The 20050-nt window shown below is 39.1% G+C and overlaps 1 protein-coding gene across 3 annotated transcripts in view; it reads right to left on the bottom strand.

Moving 5' to 3' along the window:
* Positions 1–13453, bottom strand: part of ITGB6 (integrin subunit beta 6) — a 71923-nt gene extending 58470 nt beyond the window's left edge. For 2 of the 3 annotated variants that reach the window (XM_081243008.1, XM_081243009.1), the window contains exons 1-6: positions 13404–13453; positions 13220–13295; positions 12393–12472; positions 9584–9788; positions 8724–8970; positions 76–241 (exon numbers count right to left, since the gene is read on the bottom strand). In XM_081243008.1, coding sequence (XP_081099134.1) covers positions 76–241; positions 8724–8970; positions 9584–9788; positions 12393–12472; positions 13220–13295; positions 13404–13448 — 819 coding nt within the window. In that variant the 5' untranslated portion in view covers positions 13449–13453. Of the gene's footprint in view, positions 1–75; positions 242–8723; positions 8971–9583; positions 9789–12392; positions 12473–13219; positions 13296–13403 lie in introns of those variants that run through there. The other variant, XM_081243010.1, reaches the window with a different exon arrangement.
* Between the last annotated feature and the right edge of the window lie 6597 nt (positions 13454–20050).

The following is a 20050-nucleotide window of genomic DNA, read 5'->3' as shown; positions in this document are numbered from 1 at the left end:
GCTTTTCAAAGGAGATTTGTTCACAAGAGATGAAATTTGTGTTAACAGAATGAAACACTGCTCCCCTCAGCATACCTTACATACAGCAGCTTGCATAATTGCATCAAATCCACCTTCTGGGGTGTCAATATTAGCAGAAATCTTCTGATTCTTCACAATTTCATTGAATCTTTCTGCATCATTTGTCAACGGCAAAATGTGCTTGAATCCAAATGTAGGTAAACAAATGTATGGAATACTACTGCAAAAGGAAGATGTAAAATGTTCTTGAAATATGATACAACACACAATGAATAGGTTTAATAGCCTAACAGCATTCCCTTCAATGAAGATGCATTTTTCTAAAGTGCCCGACTCAGTAACTTGGCTGTGAGTCTCACTGTTAAGGTTGTTTTCATCATCTCCCACCCAGCCCTTCCAAATAGGCCACGTTAGCCAACACTTAGAGCTTGCTGTGTGCCTTGCGTTGGTTTAAACACAGAAAACAGATAATCAGCTGATCAGACTCCCCATGTGTGTGTGTGTGTGTGTGTGTGTGTGTAATCACTACCTTCTATTGCCTCTCAACCAAAATCCACCATTAAGTTTACATGATGACAACAATTCCTTTGTATTTTGATAGCTTAAACTGTCATCGAGGATGAGTCTCCCTGTAGCAAGACTGAGAGAGGAACCTGTCTACTTCGTCCTCTGCTCAGTCCTGCCTGCCCAGGGCCTGAAAATCAGAGCAAGGCTCTTGATTCTAGAGCCCAACTTTATTGTGATAGAACAGACTATTGTGGAGAAGCCTGGGGTAAAACCACCACTAAAAACAGTTTATCTGTGAGGAAAATGCCATGTTAGGATGAGATCTGGCCTAAAGACATCACAGTAGAACAGAAATTGCTAATCCTGAATCAGCCACATTTTATTCTGAAAGCCAGCTAGTAGCTGTGCATGAGACTTTGGGCAAATTATTCAACCCTTCGGAGCTTTAGGTTTTCCTTTGTAAGGTAGAGATAAATAACATAGAGCAGAGATCCTCAAAGTGTGGTCCCTGGACCAGCCACATGAGCCTCACATGGGAACTTGTTATAAATGCAAAATCTGGGGTATGACTCCGGACCTGCTGAATCAGAAATGTTAGGTGTGGACTCAGAGACCTGTGTTGAGCCAAGTCTTCCTGATGCATTCCAAAGTTTGAGAAACATAGGTGTAGAAGCACAGAGACAAAAAGGAGTAGCCCCCAGTGAGGCTGTGGTATGCTTCTGAGGAGAGCTGGTTGACTTAGGTGAGAATCTTTGCAAGTTCAACAGCCTGTCTTGGCAGCATACAAGGAGCTGATGCATCTTTGAGGAGTAGGCTCTTTTTCACCATAGTCATCTGCCTGAGGTATACAGTCAATTCTCATTATTTACAGATTCCATATCTTTGAAAATCCATATTGCTAAAATGTATTTGTAACCCCCAAATCAGTCCTTTCTCTGTCATTCGTGTACGTGCACAGAGTGACAAAAAAGCTGAGTCGGGCTTCCCTGATGGCACGGTGGTTAAGAATCTGACTGCCAACGCAGGGGACATGGGTTCGAGCCCTGGTCCGGGAAGATCCCACATGTTGCGGAGCAACCGAGCCCGTGCGCCACAACTACTGAGCCTGCGCCCTAGAGCCCACAGGGCACAGCTACTGAGGCCCATGCACCTGGAGCCCGTGCTCCGCAACAGGAGAAGCTACCACAATGAGAAGACTGCGCACCTCAAGGAAGAGTAGCCCCCGCTCGCCACAACTAGAGAAAGCCTGCGCGCAGCAACGAAGACCCAACACAGCCAAAAAAAAAAAAGTTGAGTCACCTGATATGATACGTTATGTTTCCAGCTGGGGTCAAATAAGACAGCCTTCTTGTTCCAGCTCTCATACTGTAAACAAATGTCCTTTTTGTGGTCTATCTGGTGCCATGCGGTTTTTTTTTTTACATTTTTGTGCTTTTTGGGTGATTTTGCTGTTTAGAGAGGCCCCCAAGTGTAGTGCTGAAGTGCTGTCTGGTATTCCTAAGTGCAGGAAGACTGTGATGTGTCTTATGGGGAAAATACACGTGTTAGCTAAACTTTATTCTGGCATGAGTTATAGTGCTGTTGGCTGTGATTTCAACATTAATAAATCAACAATATATATTAAATAAGATGTCTTTAAATAGAAACACGCAGAAAACAAAGTTATGTATTGCTCAGTTGGTGAAATGTGACCAGAGACTCGTAGGAACCTAACCCTGTGTCTCCCCTAGGAGAAATGTTCACCATTCTCTAATGCAGTTGTTGAGGAGAATTTACAGAACAAGACTTCCATAAATGATGAGAATCAACTATATATATATAAGTCAGAATGACTATGGATTTGTTTACACTGAGAAATGAAGCTCCGCCAGAACCAGAATGCTGGTGTCTGCAAGGATAATCATTTACTTCCTGTCAGTAGACTTTCACAAAAAGTAGGTCATAATCTGATGCATCCTCAGATTTCAGAACAAGGGGGGGTTAAAGGTGCCCAGCCCTGAATAGTCCAGTCTGAGATGTCCCATTTTCTTAGTGAGGTATTTTTTATTTTCTAATGATTTTAAGAACTCTGTCTCTAAATAGTATTAAATTTTTGTCTTTGTAGTTTGTTTTTAAATTTTGTTTACAGTGTTTTTGGATATATACCTTAAAACTTTTTATGTAGTCGATTTTTTCCCACCTTCAAATATAAATGTATTTTGAAATGTGAAATGAGGAATTAAAAAAAAAGTTAACCTATTAAATGATAATAATGTAGCATTTGTCCTAATTGCTCCTATAGTATTTAAAGCAACTACAGGGTAGAAGAAAATGCCATTAGATTTAGAATAAAAAGACTAAATAGTTATCTATCTTTGGGCAAGTTACTTACCCTGGACCACAGTGTCCTCATCTATAAGATGAGGGTGATAATAATAGTTACTTCACAAGGTTGTTGTAAAAATTACATAAAAAGTATTTTATAAAAAGTATATAACTGTGTGAAGTATACCATTGTCCCTGGAGCCCAACTAGTCTTGGAAATTTTTTGTTTAATCTTTTATTTGAGGGTGTTGGTTCACACGGTACCAAAATGGCATTTGAGCATCTTCTGGAGCCAGAGAACTAGTATTCCTATCTTTTGGTAAGAAATTTGCATTTTTGTTGGTTAGAATTATTTGCTATGTAGTTCTTACTAGAACTCTAATCTTTTGGAAAGGGGAGTACATTTATTTAATTCAATAAACATATTCATGTGCTGGGAGATGAATGAAGCTAAAGCAAAGCAGAATGTCAGAGCTGGGTCACACCAGAAAATTTTGACTGGAGGCTGCCTGTTTTGGTCAGAGCTCTTCCTCCAACAAATGCTTATATTTGGTTGTTATTTTCTAAGATAGAAATTGAAGGAACTACTCATTGCTGAATAACTTGATTTTGAGTCCCTAGACAACAATAGATTTGCATTTAAAATGCAAATTCAAATTTAAAATTGTAAAACACAATATAAAAAGTGCTACTTACATTTTTATTAAAACTTTAAATAAAATTCATAAAATAAGACTATAATGATATATACTAAAAGGTTAACACCATCTTTTTTGAGTGGGATTAAAAATGATTTCCATTTTCTTCTTTTTGTCTGTATTCTCACTTGGGCTTGTTATTAAAAATTATATTATATACTCATATATTTTTTGTGTGTACATATAGGAAATCTAAGCATTTCATGGTTCAGTTATCTCTTTTGCAAAACTACAATGAATTCCTCACTTCAAGTCTTCAAAAACAAAACAAGACACCAAATCAAATGTGAAATGATGTTAAAAAAAAAACCTCAAAATGTTCGATGGAGAAAATTTTACCTTTGTGTTGTTAAATATTTTTAAATGCATATTACAATTCATTACAAATAGGAAAGTGGAGAAAATATGGTTTTTCTTGATGTTTCTTAGACAACAGCATAAGAGAAACTTCTTTCAAAAATGTAAACCATTCAGGCTTCTTACATGGTGAAACGAATTTTTAGTGACTTTCCATCTAACGAAGATAAAGAAAGCAAGCTACTTCAAAAAGCACTAGAGACTAGATTAAAACTGAAGTTTTAAAAATGTGGTGTGCAGACCCACAGAGGTCCCTGAGACCTTTTCAGAGAGTTTTTCAGGTCAAATGTTTTTCATAATAATAAAAGATGTTATTTGTCTTTTTCACTGTTGACATTTTCACTGATGATGCAAAGCAATGGTGAATAAAACTGCTGGTGCCTTAGCACAGATCAAGGCAGTGGCACCAAACTGCCTAGTATTCCTTATAATTTTTTTTAAATGCTAGTTTCACTTGATTGTCCTTGATGAAGCGGTAAAAGATATTAATTTTATTAAGTCTACACCCTTGGATACGTGTTTTAAAAAAAATATTTCTGTGTGACCAGATGGGGAATATGCATACAGCATTACTGCTGCACATTGAAATACATGTTTATAGTGGAAAAACACTTGCGATTGTTTGAACTGAACTGGCCTATTTTATGGAACAATCATTTGATCTGAAAGCCAAACTATCATTCCAACTTAAGTTTTTGGCAGACTTGTTCTTAAAAATGACGAAAGTAAGCCTGCTACTTTCAGGAAAACGACTATCAGTATTTGTTGCCAATGATGAAATCTGAAGTAACTAGAAAATTAGAACTTCAGAAAATTATCATCTGCCACCCATGGCTTAACGGCTTCCCAATACTTCAAGATTTATCTGAGGGGATTAATGGTGATATTGACAAATATGATTTTTTAGATATTATATCATGAAATTTGGAAGATCTACATAACTCACTGAAACTTCATTTTCCAAATGACCAAAGCGTTATATTACAAAACCACATGCGCACACACACACACACACACCAGTAAAAGAGCGATTCAAAGTGCAAAACAGACCAGTGGTTTTAATGTAATAAAATATGAAGTTCATTGATATTTTTTCAGATTCCACATTGAAAATAAATTTACCTCTTGTACAGTTTGCATGTAATATCAAAGAAGAATGTCTACAGTTATTGGAAAAATCTATTAACTGCTTCTCCCTTTTCCAACTATATATCTGTGTGAAGTTTGACTTTCTTCATGGAATTCAACCAAAACAAAATATTACAACAGATTAGACGGAGAAGCAAGTATGAGAATCCAGTTGTCTTCTTTTAAATCAGATATTTTAAGAGATTTGTAAAAATGTAAAATAGTGCCACTCATCTTGTTAACTTTTGTTCTGTTTTGGAAAATGTAGTTATTTTTCCTAAAGGTGTGTTATTATACTAATATGCAGTGTGTTTTTCATTTTAATTATTAAATAAATTGATAAATAATTATTTTTATATTTTCTTAGTTTTACATTCTAAGACATTGAATATTGATAGATATAAAGCTCTTTTGGAGATCTTAATTTTTAAGAGTGTAAGAGAGTCCTGAGATCTAAAAGTTTGAGGACCATTAGACAAAAATAACTAGAGAAAATAAGTGTTAATGAGAGGAAAAAAATTAAAACTGGTTTTGAATGTCTACTATGTTCTGAGCCTATTCAGCTCTCATGATTAGCCCAGGAAGTGAATATTATCATCCTCATTTATAAATGAAGAGATGGGAGCTCCAAGGTTATGATTTAAGCCCAGGTCTGGAAAACACCATGCTCTTTTCTCTTACCTCTCATTGCCTTTGTACTAAAGAACATTTTATTCCATAATTATAAGGTTTGGATTGATCAAAGTATTGACTTCTGTGTTTGGTGTTTGTGTTCTTGGTGTGTAAATGTGTGGCGAGTGGAATCTGGACAAACTGGGAGAATTAAGGGTGTGATTAGAAAGGAAAAAATATAATGTTGCAGCAAAAAAGAACTCATTATTTATAACTTTAGCTAATGGTAAATTTTGCCAACAAGAATAAAAGGAAAATCTCTATGAAATAGGAAGACGCTGACCTTTCAAGAGCTCAAATATGTGATCCTCCTTTGGGTTCCCGTTCACCGAAACTTGGGCAGTGCTCTGGCCTCCCTTTACCCCACTCTGTTGGTGTTGATAGTAGCTACCACCTACTGAGAGCTTCATGGTCAAGCCCAATATCAAATGCTTCCTTTCATTATCTCACCCACTCCTTACAATCCCTCTGTGTGATCGGTATTGTTATTCCAAACTAAAGCTCTGAGAAGTGAAGCGGTTTCCCGAAGGTGACATTATGAGTGAGTAGATGAATTGTTACCTGGTAACATGGGTGTATTCAATGGATCAATGGACCAGAATAGGATGTCCAGAATTAGACACACATACAGTCAATTGCTTTTTAACAAAGGCATCAAGATAATTCAATGGGGAAAGGAAAATCCTGCTTAACAAATAGTGCTGAAACAATTGGATAGTTGTGGGTAAACAAAAGATAGACCGAGACTTTTTCCTCATTCCAAATAGAAACACTAATTTGAGATCATAGACCTAAGTGTAAAAGCTTCAACCGCAAAGCTTCTAGAAGAAAACAGAGGAGGAATCTTTGAGATGTTAGGATAGGCAAAGATGTCTCAGGACAAAAAAATACACTAATCATAAAACTAAAAATTGATTAATTGGACTTCATTGAAATTAAAAATTTGCTTGACCAAAGACATTGTTAGAAAAATAAAAATACAATCCACTGCCTGGGAGGAGATATCTGCAAAATATATTTGACAAAGAACTTTTGTCCAAATATACAAAGAACTTATACAATACAATATTAAGAAGAAAATCTAGTTTTTAAGAATAGGAAAAAGATTTGAAAAGATACTTCACAAAATAAGATATGAGAATGGGAAAAAATACACAAAAAGATGTTCAACATCATTTGTCATTAAGGAAATGCAAAGTAAAGCTACAATGCGATACACACCTATTAGAAGGGTTAAAACAAAAAAAACTAAATTACCAAGTATTAACAAGGATTTGAAATAAATGGAACCCTCACACATTGCTGATGGAAATGCAGAATGTTACATCCACTTTGGAAAACAATTTGATAGTTTCTTAAAAAAATTAAAACTATACTTATCATACAATTCAGCAATTCTAATTCTAGGTATCTATCCAAGAGAAACAAAAACGTACATCCACACAAAGACTTATATGCAAATGATCATAGCAGTATTTTTTCATGATCACCAGAAACTGGGAAACAACCCAAATGTCCATCAATAGATGAATAAATAAAGTGTAGTATAATAAATTCATACAAGGGACTATTACTTAAAACAAAAAGGAACAAACTACTGGTAAACACAAAATCAGGGAAGAATCTCAAAAACATTATGTTGAGCAAAAGAGCCAGGCACAAAATGTATATACCATTTTTTCCATCCATAAGAAATCCAAGAATAGGCAAAACCAATCTAACAGATAGAATCAGAAAGTGGTTGCCTCTGGGGAAGCAGAACTGACTGTAATGGGGCATAAGGAAACTTTGTGTGGTGATGGAAATGTTCTATGTCTTGTTTTAAGTGGTGCTTACATTGGTATATTCAACTGTCAAAACTCATGAACATTTCTGCTGTATTTTAGTACCTGTCAATTATACCTCAAGAAGGGGTGTTGGGAACAGATATTATCTCTGATATTTGCAACCAAACACAATTCCTAAGAGTTGCAATCAGTGATGAATTCTTTTCAAGGTCAAAATATTTTTGGAGGTCAGATTCTAGTTGGGAACCGCATTGAAATGTCTTAAAACGATACTATAAAAACTGTCTTCTATAGAGATTGATTCCTTGGGTGTATACTAGTGTTCAAAGTCAGTATATGTTTGGAAAGCCGTTTCACATATACTATATTTATAGGAGTAAAGGGCTTGGCGTTGGACGAGCCCAGATCTTGGTACAGCTCACTGATTAGTCAGGCAAATTACTAACCTCTCAGAGCCTCTGTTACTTCCTCTGAGTATAGAGATGATGAAGCCTTCTTTGACCTGAAGTTATTATGAAGATTGAATGAGGTCATCTATGTAAAATCTTTAGCATAGGGTCTGGCACAGAGCAAATGGAAGCTCTTTTTCAATAGAAGGATATCAAATAATTTTATTTTGACCATGTCATTGATATGTACAGGTAAGTCATCTCAAAGCAACTTGCCCTTGACCATCACCTGGATAATACATGGTTTTAGTAGCCGATCAGAGCATATTATAATGGAGTCATTGCCTAATTTCCTAATGAATTTGACAACAGTGAAGGCTACAAAGGGCTTTTCCAAGCAATACGAGAAATTCACATTTCCCAAAGTATATCAGAGGTAGCTACAAAAGCTGTTATTTTGGCAGCAATCATTGGAGTGGGGACATATACTCTGAGAAAGTGTGGGTTACTGTCAAATAGCCTCAGAGAGTGGTGGTCATTGAGGATAGAAAGCCTCTGAGGGGCTGGGGAAGGGCTCAGGCCAGTGGAACTTGCAGTGAAAGACTTAGTCTGCTTGTCTGCAGAGCACAAAGCCAAATTTGTCACAGACTGACCTCCGCAGCGAGACAGAGGCTGTGAGGACCCAAGCTAGAACCAGGTATTAAGTTGACTTCCCCTTGGCTCTGAAAACCTAGGCAATTGAGAGCTGCAGAGATCCAACCGGATGGGCGGGAACTGCCAGCCACTTAGCAAGCTCCTACAGCTCAGAGCAGGGCTACAGAAAATCAGTGTTCAAAGATGCCAGAAAATCATTTACTTACCTGCAAGGGTTGGCGATTTCTTCTGGTGTTGTTTTCATAAAAGGGGAGATGGGTTTTTCTACAAAAGAGCCGAAGCCCAGTCTAAAGTTGCTAGTTAATTTAGACATCTCCTTGGAAAGCAGGGAGCCTAGCTCTTTGATTGTGTTGAGGTCATCATCCATGGAGGCTGAGAGGTCCATGAGGTAATATAAGTCCACCGGGTAATCCTCAGTCTGGCGAACTTGAACTTGCAGAGTCTGTTCACTGCCTGCAACACCCCCGCAAGAAAAGCAAATCATAAAAACACATGGAGACTTCTTTGTGACTAGGCAATCACTGGCTATTTCATTTCAATAAGAACTTACTGAAGATACTTACAATTTCATACACTGTGTGGTAAAGTTTATAAATGAACAAACCCATGAAAATCTTTCGGCAGTGAACTTAGAGTAACTGAAGGAGGTGAAAGTTAGGATATTTTATATCTCCTTGGGAGAACTAACATCCATTTAGATGGAAGATAAGCTGAATTTTTTGTGTGTGTGTGGGGGTTTAGAAAAGAAGAAAATAAAGAGGAGTTTAAAGCTACATTACAACCCTTGAAGAAATGTGAGGTAAGCCTTAGCAACATTTGAGTAATTCAGATGGTTACTATTAGATAAGGCTCTTTTTGGTAACACATTTGGAGTGCAAAGTGACCAATGTGAATAAAGAAAAGTGTTAGCCTAGCAACTCTCTATTTCCTTAAGAATGGGAAATCTGAGTCATCACAAACAATGATATGTAATATGGTACAAGGTGTATTAATGGAATAGCAGTATTACTACATGTGATGTTAGATTTATTTACATGAGCCAGTGATTGTGTAAATCATAACATACCTGGTCTCAGTTTAAGAGCCAAGTTTTGAGGGGCAATCTGAACGATGCTGGAACTATTTTTCTGTCTGCCTACACTGAGAGGCTTATTTATAAGTATTTCTACTTGGGAGACAGGGTTTTCGATGAAGGTTAGTTGACATCCTTTAGCTAAAAGATTTGCTGGAGTATCACACCTTTCTCCAACTCCAGATAGATGGGTAAAATTCTAAAAAAAAACAAAACAAAACAATAAAGAGAAAAAGATGACAATAAAGACAAAAAAGAAGACATTTCTTATGATTAGTTTTTGCTTGCTTTCTAGTTAGGCATCTTGTCATAGTATACCATATCCCCACATGCCTGACATTGATTGTAGGTCTAAAGTTATAGCAGAATAACCAGAGAATTCTGCCAGTAAAATTCTGAGTAAAATTGGAGTTTCCTTTAATTATATTCACGTGAATTCACTTAACAGGTGTTTTTTTTTTTCTTTTTTCCTTTTCTTTTCTTTTCTTTTTTTCTTTCTTTCTTCTTTTTTTTTTTAATGCTCACTCCTTTACAACGTCTCCTGTGTTGTGACCAGGTCCTTGAAATAGCTGGGTCATAGAGCTGACATCATCGTGTGAATTATCTGTTCAGGATAACCTGTAGGTTTGTGGAATCCTGGGACTGTCCAGACTCTCAGTGTGTCTATTACCAAATCCAGTGACAAAGAGCTTTTTCTGTGGCTTCCTAAAGGGCAAAGATTGTGACATCTCCCTATCTACTCTCTGTCCCAGTTTAATTTATGGATATATCTACCCTTCTATTACAGTATTACTTCACTAAAGTTGACCTCTTGGGGACTTTAAACTCTTAAAGTGTCTTAAAGTGTTCCAGTTTAAGGTCTTTTAGAAATTTCTCCAACATTTGGATGTGGGGAAGGGAAGTGAAAGAGAAATTGTGTAAAAGACTGCTTTTCTGTGTAGGACTCGGGAGTTTCCCAGTTCCCCTCTGATCCACCTGGATATCTGGAGGCAGTGAGATGAAGTGTTTTCAGGCAGAAATGTGGCCATCCAACCCTGGAACACCCAGAACAGAGAGATGCAGTTGAGAAATAAACACCTATCTCACCTAGTAGCCACGGCTGCTCTAGAGCGGGTGAGGCTCTGGGCAAGGTTGATCTTGAGGCCCGTTGATTCTCATACTTGGAGAGAAGCAAACCAAGCTCATATTGTTTTTCCTCATTCAGAATTCTAAGCCACTCTTGCTGTTTCACCAACTAAGAAAGTTACATTTCTTCTGAAATTGATTTTTTGAGAATATAATATGTTATCTATCAGCAAGGCCTGTGTATATTTGAGGCCTTAGAGGGGGGTAGCAAATTCTGTAAGTTCCCATGATGCATCCAAAGCAAACCATGGCTTGACAAGACCTCAGAATCTTTCTTAACACAGTGTCACTGCTACCACCTGTAATCACTCTGTCTGCCAAAATGTCAGAGGCAGTGTTAACCCTGGAACCTATTTTCTATCTGCTCTAAGCAGAAGCCTAATTTACTTTTTGCTCCAACTGTCTCTACTGATATCACTGCTTCTACCATTAGTTACATCAGTGAGTGACCTCTCAGAATAATCTGGCCTTCAAATTTGATGAAAATTTGACTACGGAGTATTATCCACAAGCAAAGCTATCCATAGTAACTTAAAAGCCTCTCTTCAATACGTGCTGAAGAAGCACGTAAGTGAAAATTCTAGAGATGGGCATTTTGTTAGACCGATTTGTTGTTTTATGTCTCTATCATGAAACTAACATTGACTTCTTCAGAGAGTCAATGTCAAAACATGTGGGGTTTTCCCTCTTTGTATATTCCCAAACCTTCTTTTGATACGTGAGCTCCAAATGGCATAACTGTCTGCCCTTCTGCTTGAGCCCCCTCAGCAGAGGTGATAGCGGGAGAGTGAACTGTGTCTGTGCGAGCCCCTCCACAGACACATGTAATCAAAATGTGGGTTTTAACAGCGACAGCCTGGACCTGAGTTAGGCGACCAGGTTTGTCCCACTTGAACATGCTACTCAATTCTTGCTGAACTTGGCATTCGTATGGTTGGATTTGTGTTTAGATTCTCTTTATGAGATTCAGCAGAGAACTGCTTTCATTCCAGCAAGAGCTAAGGCAGCTCCTTCTTACCAGGAATCACTTACAGATTGCCCAGTCATGTCACAGGAGACACTGATTCTGGATGGCTTGTTATGCATTTCCCCAATCCCTTTCTGCTACCTTCACGTCATTTTCAGTTTGATCAGATAAGGAATGTCTGTTTCGGGTTTTGTCGTCAGTGTGGTACAGAGTCACCAAGCTCACGTAGTTTTTAAAAGAACTGGATAATGTCTGAACAGTAAAGTTTACCCCAAGCCTAGAACACTTCCCTCAGATCCTAGTAATGATTCAGAAAGGATGCTGGTCCACAGATGGAATACAACTATGATGTTGAAATCAAATGTATGTTTGAAAATTATCAACTTCATGATCTCTGGTTACCCAGAGCCTCAGCATTGTACATGTAAGCAATTAGAAATGGCTTTAAAATCAGAGGAGGCATCAGGTTAAATAAAGAATCTTGAGTTACATATATTTCAGAATAATTTGACATTCACTCCGTCCTCAAATGGCTTTTGAATGTAATCACACAAAGGACACTTGGAATCACAAATGCTTACATTTTCCTTTCCTGATCTGTTTTACTTCTATAACCCTAGAGAAAGCAGGAAGCTATCAGAACACTCAAGGGTGGAATTACCGTAAATGTAAGTGCACTTTTTACAAACAGGCTGAGGTCATTTGTTTTACCTCCTGAGAACACCAGGCACACTGAGGTCCAATGAGTAAGCAGTCCTCACAGGTCTCTGCATCCCCCATGGCACAGCCACCTGTTTTTAAACCCAGCAAGACACAAGGGATTCAGCACACTCTCTGCCAGTCCATTCATGAGATCTACGGCTCTTAAAGTACTTGAACAAAACAATACCAAAGTTCATTTTTTAGTCTTCAAAGATCAGTCTTCAAAATGTGAGCAATCCATAATAAAGTTCATATTTTACATCTATCATGTTGAAAATAGGCATGTCTTAGTAGCCAAAAATAATCATTCTCTTTTTTCTTAAAATATGAAAATATCTTAACGTTCACAAATACAGGATCATCATATTTATCGTCCTCATTCAGTATCATCCCCCTTTAACTTTTTAAAAATTATTCGCACCCATTAAAGAATGCTTCTCTCTTAAATGTACTGTATTTTAATTTAAAAACTAAGTCCCTTTTCTCTCTCAAGGTTATCACTCTCAAGTGAAAGGCCCTGTTGTACAATAAGGTAGCTAGAAAAGTTACCAAAATGGTTGTCACAAGAGTATTAAGATGTCCTCTTGTGCAGTAGTGCTGTTTAATTCTCTCATTAAGGTGCCCATGCAACCTTTGTATTTATTTATCTTAAGCCCGGAGCATTCGCTGTGGGAACAGCCTTGTGTCTGCCTGTAATTTGTTAAAGTGTTAGTTCAATGACAAAAGAGCAATTGAACAGATCAAGTAAAAAATGACTTCTGATCTAGTTTCTGAATCACACGACAGGTTTGTCAAGCACACTACGAAAGCAATATATTGGAGAACTAACGTCTTACCTTGTACGTGATCATTCCTTCCTAGAAATAGAAAGAACAGGCAAAGCAGTTCAATCCCCATCCGTTTCAGTTCTCGCTGTGCAGACAGATTAAAAAATGAATTACCTTCAACATTACAAGACTAAAGCTGAACATCGTTAAAAGTCTTTCTTTCTTGAAGTGTAAAATTGTAAATACTACTTACACTGCTTTGAAAAGAAACTTGAGATGTAAATAAAAAAGTTTTCATTGAGACTGAAATGAAAACAGAAGCTACCTGGACAGGTCAAGAAGAAAAGCTGTGCTTAAGAGCAACTTCAGCATGATTTACTTCCTTGTTCTCCTTATAAGGAAGGCAGGTGTACAATCACCAAGAAGGTGGGGAAAATTCATTCAGTAGAAATTTTTGTGTAAATTCTATTAGTCTCTCTGCATCCTAGAGAAAGTTGACACCTTTAGTAAAATATTGATCGATGAAATGTCAAAAGAGCAACTGAAATATGATCTAAAGTTGTTTCTAAAATAATTATAATTTAATGTAAATAATAAAGATGATAAATAAAACACAAATATGTAAGTTATGTATAAGGAGGGTTTAAAAAATGAGCTAAAGGAAAATACCTGAGGTTTTTATGTTCCATTGTTAAATCCTTTCAGAGAATTGAGATGAACTCTGAAAAATAAAAATCATTATTTTATAATTTAGAAGGCAGTCTAGGGAAAGCAAAATACTGTGTTCCCTTGTTTTTTAAGTTGGATGAAAGATATTTTCCCATAAGTATAAAATTCCTATTTAAATGCATTATTAGAAAAAATATAATATTTCAAAATTAGTCTCAAACAATAACAATGGAAACAGAAACAATGGTGCCCAAGATTCTGAATCCCTCTCCTCCGCATAGCGACCAAGTTCTCTTTCTCGTGTATGGTCCCTGCTCCCAGTTCACTACTTGGTACATAGAAGGTATTTATTTGTTGAACAGGAAAGTGACACATTTAAAATATAACAATCTATGGCTAATTTCAGGAGTTTGATTATGAATTTTTCCTAATATATTCCAGACAGTGTTTGGGGTTTGCAGATACTGCAAACAAATATGTATTTCGATGCTCTCCAAACTGCTTGACCTTAGACAGGCTTCTCTGTGGCTTGCTTATGTCCTGGGAGATTATCTTTTAAAAGTATATTTCTAGACAAGCATGTGAAACTTGTGAAGAGAGAAAACTAATTATAGCCTGCTCAGGTTCTTCTCAGAAAGCTATGTTCAATTTTCAACTCCATCATACACAGGAATCTGCAAGAACATGGCAAGAATCCTTCAGAGAGAAACCAGAATTATTAAAGACTTGGGAGGATACCTTTTGGGAGAAAAATACAGTTATATGAAATCAGTTGATTTAGGCTGAAGAAGAAAGATTAAGGTACAGATATCTGTGTCCCTTATATTACCTCTGGGTAATACTGGTATCCTGTATTAGCCGTCATTCATTTATTCATTCATTCATCCATTATTCAATAAATATTTATTGAGCATCTACTTTGTGCTAAGTATTGTTCTAGAAGCAGAGGATATGTCAGTGAACAAAGCCAAGCTCTTGGCCTGTGAAGTATATATTCTAGGCTGGGGAACAGACAGATTCTTAAAGTCAGGCTGTCCTAAGGGCTATGAAAAATGATAAATCTGGGTTCAAGAGGAAAGAGGGGTAGGAAGGGTGTGTTATTTTACTAGCCTACGTACAGACTTCCACCCCAGCCCTAAAATCCTAGCTGTGCTGCTTTGTTTACTATCTGTCCTCAATCACAGCCCCTGTGATGCTCACTCCCTCCCCTACCTCCAAGGCTGAGCACACACCATTTGTGCTGTCTGGAGGCGTGTGCTTCCTCCTCATTCTTCTCACTTGGCTGACTCAGCTCACTATCCAGGTCTCAGCACAGACATCAATGCCCTTAGGGAGAACTTTCTGGTCTCGCCAGGCCTCCCTTCCTGTGGACTTTCCCCAGGATGGCCCTTTCCAATCTGCTTGTAGTTGCCAAAATCCTTGCCTCCCTCCCCCAGTAGACTGTGAAGTTCTTTAAGGCGTTGATTTATTCAACAAGTATTTATTGAATTCTTTACTATGTCTCAGGCAGGGACTATGTCTCAGGCAGGGACTGTGTCTCAGTTATCTTTCTATTCCCAGCAAGTAGCATAATGCCAGACTTTGTAAGTAGTCAATTAATATTCATCAGGTAAATGGATAAATTTTATGTCTTGGCTGTCTAGTATTTTACCTGTGCCAAAGCAGCTACTCCACGAATATTGAGTAAACAGATGTGTAAATGAATAAATGGTTTTAGAAGACACGCAGTGAGTGCAGTTAGGAGAGAGGAAAGACACCCCCAGTTGGGTTGTGAGGAAGCTGAGTAAAGACTTAAAATGAAGGGTGGAGCACAGGGGCAGAATTTAAGAGAACATACAAAGTAGAACAACGCTACAAGAAAACCTCCATCCACTCTGTTTTTATCTTGGCACCGCTGTGGAGAATCTGTACCAGGCTATTCGTCGCAGGGGAAGTAGTCTTGCTTCCTGAAGATGTGGTGCCTGGTGCCCTCTCCTGGAAAGTACCCATCCATGCCCCTGGGGGTGCAGGGAGCCCCACTTGTTCCATAAACTGGCAAGCGCTGCATAAACCCTCCCGAATGAAAACTCTGTCCCCTTAGCCAAGCCAACCAGATTAATTACCTCTGTTTCCGTATATATATGGAATTTAAACTGGGAAACACAGACTAAAACTGGGCTTCAATAATGGGAGCTGAAGCTGGCTGAGAGAGGACCTCAGATGGAAGGAAAAGTGATGCCTCTGGAGTGAGTCCATATTAGGAAGAATCGGCAGCTACGAGGAGACAGAAGCCCAAGGCAGAGGAAAACTATAATGAGTAGACAAGGGGGTGGGTTGAGAGTATCACTAGTCAAAGCGGCCGAGAAGGGCCCCTGAGCCACATGAATGGAAAACACTGGAGTTAGACCCACAGACTTACTTTGCCGAGGGGAAGGAACACGGCCCAGGCCGACAGCTGCCATGATCCCAAATGCCCTTCCAGATTGGATCTCTCTGAGGCCCGGCCCTTCCTGGGTTTCCCCAGGATCTTGTCTCTTGGAACAATGTGTATTCTTAGAACAAATTCCCATTGCTTATGGGTTGTTGAGGGTGTCTCTGTATTTCTTAAAATCGAGAGATCCTAAGTCACACCATTTAGATTTTCAGACAGGCTGCTTGGGCCCGTAGGATAGAATCCTACCATCCCAAATGCTCAGGGCCCTGAGCCGGGGACTCTGACTCCATCTGGGGGCCTGACCCTCTTCAAGACGTCTGAGCTGAGGCGTGGGTGGAATAGCAGAGTACCACACAGCCCAGGGAAGCAACATCGCCAGCGCTCCACTCTTCAGCTGCCTTTTGCTTCTGAGATTGTCTACAGTGGAACCCTGACCTCAGGAACCCATCTGACTCACTGTATTTGGCTTGGGTCTCTCCCGGACCCAGCCCATCATTCACATTAGAGAATAACCATCTAGGGTCGGCTGGGCCAGCCCCAGGGCACCTGAAAACACTCCTGGGAGAGTAAACACTGAGTAAACCTGGCTGGGAGCCAATGTGAACCATCGGGACCTTAGTAATGACTGCCAGCTCTTGGGATGGCCTTGCTATGTTACCAGCTTTCTTTCAAGTACCAGTGACAAGTCTCCCACCAGTTGTCTTTCTATGAAGCATTTCATAGTGAGTAGCTGAAAGGAAACGTAGAAATGAATGCTATCCCTTTGTGTCTGGTGCTGCTGTAACTGTGTTTGTGATACACTGCATGGCGGGCTGTTCACAGGATGCTATGGCTGACCTCAGATGTGTGTAACTTGGGGGCACAGAATCTGGAAGTGGACACCTTCATTTCACATTTCAAGATCTTTAGAAAAATTCTTTTAAAGAAGGATGTGTAACAGTTTCCTGTCACCTAAGTGTGTAATGCCCACAACATGCTAAGTGCTAGAGAAGTTTTTTGCAGCCTGGGACTTACATTCTAGTCTGGAGTTTACTTTTTTTAATTTGATAAAATATACATAACATAAAATTTATCATTATACCTGTTTTCAAGTGTATTGTTCATTGGCAACAAGTACATGTACATTGTTGTGCAACCTTCACTTTCCATCTCCAGAAATTTTTCATCATTCCAAACCAAAGCTCTGTATCCATTAAGCAATAACTTCCCATTTCCCCCACCCCTTATCCCCTGGAAACTACCATTCACTCTATTTTCTGTCTCTATGAATTTGAGTGTTCTAGGTACTTCATATAAGTGGAATCATACAATGAAGGCTTTTTTGTCTGTCTTATTTCCCTTAGCATAATGTTTTCAAGGTTTATCTACATTGTAGCATGTAGCAGAATTCCATTCCTTTTTAAGGCTGAACAATATTCCATTGTGTGGATATACCACATTTTATTTATCATTCATCTGTCGCTGGACATTTGGGGTGTTTTCACCTTTTGACTATTGTGAATAATGCTGCTATGAATATTGGTGTACCAGTGTCTGAGTCTAGTACTACTGTATGTCATTGGGGATAGCATGTATCTCTCGGCACTTTAATTTCTAGTCTGTGAAATAGTGATAATATCCACTTTTCAGGATTATGGTGAAGATTTAATTATACCATTCTGGGATGAATCCAGATTGGGCAGGGTCTGAAGATTGTATAATTTGGGGGACCCTGTTTAAGAAAAGGAATGCAAATGGGAAATAAATTGGATATAAAAGTGTATATTTATTTAAAGTGAGAAAGAGAGAGGGGGAAAAAAAAAAACCATGACAACAAATTACTGAAGCCTTAGAGATTCCAGGTCCTTTCTTCTTGATATCACATTAGGTAATTAACCAGAAATGCTTACCCAGAAATGCTTCCTGGTGGTAATCTGGCTTCCCATCCCCACCTGGATCCATCTGCAGCTCCCAGGCACCTGGGCAAGCTAGGGGCTGGGACTGAGGCTCCATCTGTTTATGGTAAATCCCCATCTGACTTCACTCAGGATTTGTGTTTATGGTAGATAGCTTTATTGGGTACTTCCTTTGTGTCAGGCATTGTTCAATATTTTACTAGTATTGACCTATTTCATTCTCACAATACCCCTCAGAAGTAAGAACTATTTGACCTCCATTTACCAGATGAGGAAACTGAGGCAGGAGAAGCTATGGAACTTGCCCACCGTTGCAACGGTGCTCAAGCAGCAGAGCCCTGGACACGGATTTCTCCCCCCAGTCCGAGCTCCGCATCACCGTGCAAACTGCCTCCTGGTAGATAAGAGATGTTCGGAGAATCCTAAAGCAGCTGTCAGCAAGAAATGAAATTCCCCAAGGAACCTTTAGGTAAGTCTGTCTCTCCATCTCTAGACCCCACTTTCCAGCTCTAGCTCTGTATCCAGCTGTCTCCTTTTTGGTTTGTTTGTTGTTCATTCTGTGGATCATTCACCACCAAAAATGAGACAGAAATGTGGTCCTGGATTGTACAACATTTTTCTTATTCCTCCTTTGATTTACATCCCGTAAAATCACTTAAAAGCAAAGGAAACAAAACCTGTTGCCCTTCAGGGGAAGGTGACAGCGCTGGGCCTGGCATTGTGTCCAGGAGAAGACAGTGGCCGGCATTTCCTGTGGGCTGGCGATGACTCAGGATTGATTAACTCCTGGGCCTCCAGTGGCAGCCACCCTGCACCTCACGCTGGAGCGCAGGAGTCAGTCACCTACTAGGAAAAGGAGGACGGTTCTCCCTCGACAAGTCTGATGCCAATCTTGTACGTCAGATCTGCTTGGGAAAAGCACTCAAGGAAATTGTTAGGGAACTTATTTTGAAATCCTAAAAGAACTGAGCTCCTTCTGTCTTTGAGCTGTGGAATAAATCCACAGATGAGATTTTCCATAAAATATCAGAGAATATGAGTTTAATCTGCTTTGACTCTCAGAATGACTCTTTGTTGCCCGTTTCCCCATCTATGAAGCAAATGGTATGTCATGGCAGGAAGTCCATGTGAACAGACAGAAACGTTGATTGCAGAGTAATTCACTCATTCACAGCTTGCAAAACTGCTGAGCACTCTTTTCTCTTTTCTTTTCAAAAGATAACTCTAGCAGTCTAACCCGACGTTAGGATTCCTTCGTTTTAAGCAAAGTTTTTCTTTTTTTCTGATGAGCACCATCTCTTACGTCTGGGGTTGCCATGGGGCGGACATTATTAGCAAAAATTAGCTCTGATTCATTCATTCGTTCATTCATTCACTCACTCACTCATTCAGGAAGTATCTACTGAGATCCTACTACGTGCCAGGCACTGTTCTGGGAACACAGTTTTGATTAAAGCTATCAAGGTCTCTGTCTCGTGGAGCTTGTGTTCCTGTAGGAGAGACAGACAATAAACACCCAAACAAATAAAGATGTCAGATGGTGATCTGTGCTGAACAAAACAAAGAATGGTAGGAGGTCAGAGAGTGAGCAGGGAGTGGTGGCCAGGGAAGCCTCTGATAAGGTGACATGAGTACAAGGCCCCCCTGGCAGGAGTGTCTGGGGACAAGCAAGGCAAGGTGGCCGGTGAGACTGGAGAGGAGTGACGGGTGAGCACAAGGAGGTAACAGGGGACCAGCCAGAGAGGCACAGGGACAGTGAAGAGCTGTCACCAGAGCCCCATGGGCCACGGTCAGGACTCTGGATTTGTATTCTGAGTGTGAAGGGAAGTTTCTATGGGGTTTCAGTGGGTCATGATATAGCTTATGTTTTGAAAGGATCCCTCTGAGCAGACTCTAGAAGCAGCAAGGATGAAGCAGGGAGAC

The sequence above is a fragment of the Mesoplodon bidens genome, assembly GCF_964165515.1.
Source record: "Mesoplodon bidens genome assembly, chromosome: 8".
Lineage (NCBI taxonomy): Eukaryota > Metazoa > Chordata > Mammalia > Artiodactyla > Ziphiidae > Mesoplodon > Mesoplodon bidens.
Note: the sequence above shows the minus strand (reverse complement) of the source record. Positions and strands in the feature narration are given on the sequence as shown.